This window comes from Medicago sativa, chromosome 8, assembly GCF_051527215.1.
Source record: "Medicago sativa cultivar Bolivia chromosome 8, Bolivia_mono, whole genome shotgun sequence".
Classification (NCBI taxonomy): Eukaryota; Viridiplantae; Streptophyta; class Magnoliopsida; order Fabales; family Fabaceae; genus Medicago; species Medicago sativa.
The window spans coordinates 77962413-77971143 of NC_140756.1; the positions used below are offsets into that span (position 1 = coordinate 77962413).

At 35.9% G+C, this 8731-nt stretch overlaps 1 protein-coding gene across 2 annotated transcripts; it reads right to left on the minus strand.

The window, feature by feature from the left end:
• LOC146901816 (protein EARLY FLOWERING 5-like) lies at nucleotides 1-5694 on the minus strand. 2 transcript variants are annotated; one of them, XM_085735625.1, is made up of 8 exons: nucleotides 5419-5659; nucleotides 5111-5204; nucleotides 4131-4216; nucleotides 3854-4006; nucleotides 2733-2782; nucleotides 2286-2652; nucleotides 1089-1610; nucleotides 1-637 (listed from the first exon to the last, which is right to left on the minus strand). In XM_085735625.1, the coding sequence occupies exons 4-8, from the start codon at nucleotides 3944-3946 to the stop codon at nucleotides 404-406; spliced, it is 1266 nt and encodes a 421-aa protein (XP_085591751.1). In that variant the 5' UTR covers nucleotides 3947-4006; nucleotides 4131-4216; nucleotides 5111-5204; nucleotides 5419-5659; the 3' UTR covers nucleotides 1-403. The 2 variants fall into 2 exon arrangements, with proteins under 2 accessions (XP_085591751.1, XP_085591749.1); XM_085735623.1 differs by lacking the exon at nucleotides 3854-4006 and having other exon boundaries at nucleotides 5419-5694.
• Nucleotides 5695-8731: the final 3037 nt, after the last annotated feature.

Genomic DNA, 8731 nt, shown 5'->3' on the forward strand with positions numbered 1-8731 from the left:
TATGAGAGACGCTGAATTTTAATTTGAGTTAGAACAAAACAATCCAAAACAAACTGCCAAGCCCTTGACTTATTACAAACAAATAAAAAATTGTTGTTTAATAAATTGATGGGGTCCACTGCTGTGGTTCACAATACCAAGCAACAAGTTAAAACAATTAACAAGTGACAAATCTTAACCATCCAAATAAAAAACTATTAAATCTATGGTTGTAAAGGACACTTTCCCATCATGGGAAAAAAGAATCCGTTCCCATACTAAACGTCACCCCCATTGACACATGTTTCACGATTATCTATCCACAAGGTTTCTGTGGCCCCCATTTTGCTAATCTCTTAAAAAAAGGTATCCAAAATCTTTGAACGACAACGACTGAGAGGTTACTCCACCTCTCACAGTGATCTCAACCATCAAGTGCGCCAAGGGATTTCATGTCCTCTAAGAAAGCTGTGTATGAGTCATCAATGCTTGGTGCTTTTGGAGCAGATGACGAGCTCACTGATTCTGGTTTTACAATAGTTGGCCCGAGTGTCACAGGGACTGTTCTAGCTGTTGACACTGACACTGTTGACACAGGTGGTTTTGGTTTTGTTTTGGTCATTGCGGTCTCCCTTCTCACCCGCACAGATGCAGGAACCTAGTAAAAAAAATGACCCAGACTATATTAGAGCAATTACATATAAAGAGATCAAAATATTAACAAATGATGCCACTTTAAGTGGTCATGAACAAACAATTTAGGACATCTGCTAACTTATTTAACTGAGACATTACTCGGATTGTTTCTCTGAGAATTCAAATTATGACCACTAATTAAAGCCAACTTTTCTCGACACTAGAGTTTAAGCCCATGTAGCAGTGGATCACTGGTAGCATCAAAATAATATACAGTATGTTGCCATTAGCTTATTCAGTGGTCTGAAAATACTAATACACACTACTGCAAGAAACTTTACTTGAGAAGATGTTATGTTTTAAAACAAAGCTGAACTAAATGTGTACTTAATATAGGTATGGGGAAGAACAAAACCTGAGAGCTGAAATAAAAGCAAAGCTATAAATAAAAAAAATAAATTGAATCAACTTACCATAGATGTGAGTTCTGGAGTGTGCTGAGCTAATGGCCTTTTAACAACAGTAGAAGCAGCAGATTTAACATATGATGGTTTCTGAGGAGGAAGTGGCTTACTTGCCATATGATCCTCTTCCTGAAAGTTTGGATGAGGACCAGGTGGAAGTGGTGGTCTCATCATTGGAGGAGGCCCAGGTGGAGGACCATATGGGGGCCTTAAGATTAGGGGGACCATCATTCCAGGAGGAGGTGCCTGACCAGGAAGTCCAGTCACAGGTAATGGAGGCCTTATATCAGGTGGTGGTGGGGGCGGTGGGAATCGAGATATTCCAGGGGGCAATACATCAGGCTGTAAACTTGGGATTAATGAGGGTCCTGGACAAGGAGGTTGTTGTCTTGGAGGAGGAGGAGGCCCAGGAACCATTTCTTGGATCTCCTGGTTTGCATAAGAGTTCTTATTGTCAGTACCATCAGACTGAATAGCACCAGAATTTGGTGGCATACGACTTGGTGGAGGAGGCGGCGGAGGAAGATGCACCTGCATTTCAGAGAGAAAAAATGTTATTTCCGAAGAAACTTTTGTTAAGTATAATAATAACAAGACTGATTTTACAACTAAGAGCAATCAAATGTAATGTGTTCCCATTTGGGCATTTGGCAACCATGACAAGTGTCTAGTAGCCATCTATGAAGCATGAATAGACAAAAACCTGTGGCATGTGGTATACCTGAGATCAGATAGTCATATACAAGCAAGAGATAACGGCATGTATATCCATCTTTTTTCAGCTAGAAGCCTTGAACATAATTTGAAATGTTTAAAAACACTGAAAATTGGTTCTGAAACAAACCAACACATAAAGAAATAGACAAAAAATTTGTACGCGACCTAATAGAACATTTAAATGTCTTTGGTATTTATAAACAAGCGAAAACAAACTGATACTACTTATTTTCAATTATTTAGTATTAATTTAGTAAACATACAATTTTTTTAAAAATATATTAATTAAAAATTTCCCTGCCATACTGACATCCTAAATTTTGATCAGAATCCCCGCACTGACTCCTTTTGGATAAAAAAAATGCCGACAAAAGCGTCAATGCTTCTAAACTTTCAATATATCTATAATTTCAGGTCCGTTCATACTTATACAGTCAGATAATGTCTTGAAAGATAAAGCCCAAGTCATTTAACTAAAAATGAGCCTACCTGACCAGGCTCCTTGGAAGATAGATTATCTGGCAATGCATATTGATTTCTCTCTTCGCCTTCACTGGTGCCAGGTGGAGGCGGCTGAGACTGTTTTAGGGGTGGAGGAGGAGGAGGGGGTAAAGGCCGATTTACAGCTTGCTCTTTAGGTGGAGGACCAGGAGGTGGTGGCGGCAAAGGAGGTGGTGGTAATGATACAGGCACCGCAGCAGCGGGATTTGGAGGCAAGGGAGGTGGGGGAGGCAGTGGCAAAGATGCAGGTAAAACAGCACCATCAGCTGAACTAGCATCAGGAAGTGGTGGTGGTGGGGGATTAACTATCTCTTCTTCTTCTGCACTTGTTCTCCTTTGAGGAAGCCCCAAATGACTGCTCCAAAGACATCCAAGGATTTGTAAACAACACAAAAACAAACTGGACATATTTTTTCTTGAAAATAAATTTTTCACCTGAACATAACAGGGGGCTCACCCTTCTCCCGCCTTTTCTCATCATGTTCCTGTCCAAAAGATATCAGATTTAGATCATCAATGGAAACTAATAAAATCATGCATACAGTTGACTAGAGTGTTCAAATTCAAAGGCTGAATTTGGCATCCTTTGCTAAATAAAAATATAAATGCACAACACAGGCAGCTTCAGCTACTTAAGCAATATCAAACTCAATTCATGAATACTCTAATTCCATAAAATTCTGGTTTTTCCTTTTACCAATCAATCAAGACTTAAATGTTCACCAAAAAATTCCATGGGTCTGTCTAAAGTCAAAATTAACAGTGACCCATTACAAGTTTGTTTCAATAGAAACACATTACAGCCTATGACTACAAACGGACAACCTGTTTACATTGGACCAAGAAAATATCAACAACACTACCACATACAGATTATGATAAACCCAATAGGTCCCTTCCGCTACTGTTAGTGGAACTTGCCTACGTAGAAGAATGGTAAATCAGCAATATCACTCTATACGTTATAAAAATAAGTTTCTTAATTATGTTGAAGAGAAAAACAATTATAGACGATAAGAAACAAACAAATTTTAGCATCAGAACATGTGCTTGGTATATGTTCTCTTGGTTATGAGGTTGTCTTTATTTTCATTAATCAACAGTATCCCGTTTCTGTCATACTCTGATCAACCAAGCAGTATTATCAATTGCAAAAGGCCAAAAAACTGTCATTTTAAGGCCCCATTTCCACCATAAAACGCCATAGTGCTGCCTTTCTTCATAAATTGGCCATAGCGGTTGGCGAAAAATCCACCACCGCAATCTGACATGGCCACTATTTAACATCACTGATAAACTACCAATTAGAGGCAATGATAAACCTAAGAGGGACCTTCGGCTACTCTAAGTAATACTTATCTATGGACAAGAATAGTACATCAACCAATCTGCAAGTTACTCATGGTGTTCAGAAGCATGAAAGTAGCATACTTTATATGTCATAAACATTAAGGTGAAGAAAAATGAGACAATAGTAGAGACAATAAAAAACCAAAAAAAAATGTATCGTAACAGACATATACTGACTCTCACAGTATCACTACCTATAAACGCACCAGTATATCCTTTACTTCTTCAGGGATGGGGAAGAAGTTTGATAGGAAACCCTCTGCAAAGTTGATAGGCTCAGGGTATTGAAAAAATGCCATAGTCTCATCGAGAGAAAACGGCTTGGATATTGGCTTAAATAATCCAGAGCTCAGTTCTCACTGTTTTGTCGTTTTACATCAAGAAAAAACAAAATAATGCAATAACATAACTACATAAAAATCTGCAAAATTATGTAGGAGAATACAAAGTGGCCCAACAAAATAGACATGTATGAATTGTTACCTTCTGCTTCTTAATGACAAGATCAAGTGTTTGTTTTAGTTGCTTACTTTTGTGCTTTCTTGCTTTATCCAATGCACCATCAGCCTCTGCCACAACAAACAATGTGCAGTGGTTTTCAATAGGCAAAAGTATATAAAATGTCATCTCAATTGTAAGTTATAATCAAATTATAACTATACTACTTAATGCATGCCAGGGAAACAACTAAAGGATTGTTATGTCCATACCACATTTTGGAATAAAAGTGGAATACTGGTGTAGGGATTAGGAACAGACTAAGAATACAAAATGAAAAAGTCAGCCTAGACTGACCCATCTCCAGTTGTAGTGTATAGTATATTGAATACAATGTTTATTTATATATTTGAAACTTTATGTTATTTTTCATTATGTTTTTTCATGATTATAATTTGATAAGATTTACAATCCTCTAAAATTTGCCTATGCAGTTCTATATTTGATTCGAATGATTAGTCCTACTGTTTGCAAATTAGTTTTCACAAAGTTCATATAATGAACAGATTGTTCAAACCATGACAACTACTAGATGTATGATATCATTTTGCAATGCCCAGTACACCTTTTGCCAACATAGTGGAGTGATAAGCTGGTTTGATGGTTTGGGGAGAGACACAAAGGGGTTGGAAAGATAAGGTATTGCAGGTTCGAATGCCTAGTGAGATTTCTAACCAGCTATTCACATGTGTCACATAAGAATAATAATCCACTGTTCTGTCACATCAGCCTAGTCTTCTAATTTAATCTGAAAACTAATAATATGAAGTATAAGGTTGCAAAATAAATGGCTCGCATTGGATGTCAGTGTAAAACTAATTTAAACTGAGTGTGTAGCCATTAATCTCTAAACAAAATGGATTATACCAGCATAATGCTGATGGTGATGCAAAAAAACGAAGCTGAAATTTCACTTCCTTAGAATGCAAAAGCTAGTTAATAAAATAAAGCACTATGCAACTTACTCATCATTTCCAAGTTCTCAATCTGCTTCTTGAGTTGATCAGGATCTTTCTTCAAAATCCCCACATCCCTCACCTTCTTTCTTTCTTTCTTATTCTGTAAACCAAAACAAAATAAAAATGTCAAATTTAAGAACATAAATCGGTGATTAAGTCACTATTTAGATAAACAGCTTAATTAAGATAGCATAAGTGCTCATCAATTATCTTGTATGAAAAAACCATATTTGCATAATTGAAATTCAATTTTGCAAAATAAACACTCAAAATTTCAATTATTGCAATGAAAGTGAAAATAGATAGATAGTTACCCTTTTCAATTCCTTTTTGCGAAGCTCCTTTCGATAAGCATCGGTAGGATTCATCACCTTACCACCTTTGGTCGTCTTCGTCATTGAATACTGAAAACCCTAATTCTCACCCTTTAAGAAGTTTCCTTGTTGATTTACTGTTCCTCTTCGAAAATTTGAGCGTTTCTAATGCAAACGATTTCAAATATAGAGATAAATAAACGGGGAGCGCGAAGAAGAAAACGCGTGAAATTGTATCTTTACGTTCCTGCTCATGTAAATGGAATATTTCTTTTCTTTTTTTTTTTCTCTTTTGTTAGATAAATAGTTAATTTGTGTTGTTTCAAAAAAAAAAAAAGTTAATTTGTGTGTTTTTGGCTTTCGTCATCGTATATTGATTTTGGTCTTTGTAGTCGACATCAGTTACAAAAACGGAGGTTGACATACGATGTTGGTTGATGTGTCTATCCATGTGACTAGTCATCAAGTTTAAAGGACCAAATCAAAAAATAAAAATTATCCGAGAGACTAAATTCAAAAAAAGGCGTTAATAAAAAAAAATCAAATTAAAAACACATTTATCTTCTTTCTTCTTCCTCACTTCCATCTTCTTCTTTATATTTCGAATATTATGACCGACATTGTTTGGGAAGCACGATCAACACACGTAACTTATTCTTGTAGTCAGAATAAACATAAATATTAAACACAAATTGCAAATTGTAGCAACCTAAGTGATAAGCAACTTTTTTATTAAACATGAAACATAAATTACAAATAGCAAGAACCTAATTAAAGGAAAAGCATCTTCCTTGATTGTTTTTGTTTTTGGAATAAACAAAACATCAACAAAGGTGATTTTTGTTTAAGCTTGTAACTAGATCATCCGTCAAGCAAGCTCTCTAATGGAACAAAAGGTCTTCTAGGTGGGCGTTTGATAGTCTCGTTGATTTGATTTTGGCAGGCTGCTCTTATGTTAAAGGTGAGATGAGGGCCTTATTTTAGATCTTTTAAGAAGAGTTTCTAATCAGATTCCCACTTATCCTGAATAACAACTATGTCATTCTCTTCATCATAACTAGTATCGGTAATCAAAATTGCAGCATGAAGGTCGCCAATGGTGTTGGTGTTAGCTCTTCATCTTACTCCTCTAGAGTCATAACCAAGAGCATTGTCACCGGGTTTCAAAATACGACCAAGATGAGTCTTGATTTGAAAAGTTATGATGAAGACATTACAGGGCCGTCTTAACAAATTCATAGGCCCGGTTTTAGTTTTATAAGGGGAAGTTATACCCCACACCCCTACACTTATACCTTCACCCCAACAATTGACACAAACTACCCAATTTACCCTTTATATAAAACAAAACAAAATTAACCTTTCACTTTTCACCCCCACACACCCTTCGCTTGCAGTTCAACGGGTTCAAACTTTTTTCTGGAAAAATCAATCTTCAACAAACAGTAAGTTCTATGTTCTATTCATCGTTTCTGTAATCGTGTTCCATTCCAACAAACTTTTCCTTCACTGAATCGTGTTCTTGAAATGACAATTCCGGTAAACAATGAATCAATGATGGGGGTTTGCTAGGTTTTTCAAGGTTTTCTGGGTTAATGGTTAGGAATCCTTCACTGAATCGTGTTCTGGAAATAACGATTCTGTGAAATGCGTTCGTCAGAAATCGTTCCCGGAATCGTGTTAACCAAAGCGTTCCGGTTGATATCCGGAAACCACATGCAAAGTGTTTCGGGGGGTTTCAGAAAACTCGTGTTCCGGATAATTCTTTCCGGAATCGTTTTGTGAAAATTTCCGGTTAATTTTTTCTCCCGTTCTGGAAATGATTTTTCTTTTTTACGTTCTTAATTTTTTTTTATTTCTGGTTCGGACAACTTTTAATTTCGTTGTCGTGCAAAGCTCTCTGAAATAGCTTTGGGTATGACATACTACTGATCAAGGTTACTTCTATATGCAAATTATTGGAAGTTGAAATACAATTACATTCTTTTGTAGCAATTTGAATTCATTTAGCTCTTCATACTCGATACATTACCTAGTGTGTTATTTTATAGTGACTTGGTTGTCTGCTGTGCTAATATGATAGCGTTGTGGAACAAAATGTTAATGTTGTGGCTTTTGAAACTTTCATATGTGTTAATGTTGTGGCTTTTGAAACTTTCATATGTTTTTGCTTTCATATGCTTTTGAAGCTTTGTTCTTTGTTCTTTCTCTTAATCATTCAATGGATATGAATTTGTTAATCGCTCAATGGATATGCCAAATAGTCCAATTATTTTTATTAGTTATAGATAGAATGGATTCAAATAGTAAGAAAGGTTTGCATCAAATTATAGCATTCATCAAGATACCAAATTTATACCAGGCTTGATATATTTCAACACTTGCTTGTTTTAGTGTATATCAATTATCATTATCATTGTTTAGCTTGGCTTGATAGGACAAACTCATTAAACTACATATATATGATATAAACTTCAGTTTTGGTTTTCTGCTTGGCTTTCGTGCCATTATACTAACTATACATATCAATTTATCTTTTTCTCTTGGTGAAAAGAGATTGAAAATCAGGGTATGTTGTCAATGATTCTGTTGCATATACATAATTCAATTATTATCAGTATTCTCTAATCAAATTATTACCAATACCAATGAATTTAATGGGTTATGGGTGTGACATAGTTAGTTAAGCTTCTGTGATGTTATTGTTTAAGTTTAATTCTTGTCTTTTTTTAATTAATTCTTTGTCTTTTTTTATTCAGTGGTTCGGTGCAGAGGACGAGGTGGCAAGATTATACGCATAGGACAAAACGATCGACGACATGAGGGTGTTCGGTGCAGAGGACGAGGTGGCAAGATTATACGCATAGGACGAAACAAACGACGAAATGAGGTGGTTTGGGATCAACCAGCCTTACATCAAGCGGAGGAGCAACTCATAAATCAAGAGGTAGAGCAGCATGGACTTGTGGCAGTAGAGCAGCATATGGATCAAGATGTGGAGCAACCCGCACAGAGGTATATGGGTGGACCTTATGACTTGTCTGTTCTCACGCGGTATGAGGTCCATGTTGCCCGTAGGCTGTGGTATGGTCAGGTAAGTAATTAACACACTCTTTGCTTATAATGTATACTGTATTTGTTCCCTTCAAGCCACACTTTGTAATTCGAAGGGGTGTTTTTATTCTATTAGTCATACAATAAGGTTTATTAGTTTCAATTGTTTTACTTATAGATTTTTTATTTTTTTTACATAATAATATTTTATCATCTTCCATTATTTCGATTTTATTAAATTATACAATAATGATTCATT

What these genes read in the sequence shown, in the direction of transcription:
- LOC146901816 (XM_085735623.1), bottom strand. Translation starts at nt 5,502, where the DNA reads ATGACGAAGACGACCAAAGGTGGTAAGGTGATGAATCCTACCGATGCT. An exon ending in GCAAAAAGGAATTGAAAAGG is followed by an intron (nt 5,205 to 5,418) that starts GTAACTATCTAT and finishes TTTGGTTTACAG; the next exon opens with AATAAGAAAGAAAGAAAGAA. An exon ending in CTCCAGAACTCACATCTATG is followed by an intron (nt 638 to 1,088) that starts GTAAGTTGATTC and finishes TTTTTTTACTAG; the next exon opens with GTTCCTGCATCTGTGCGGGT.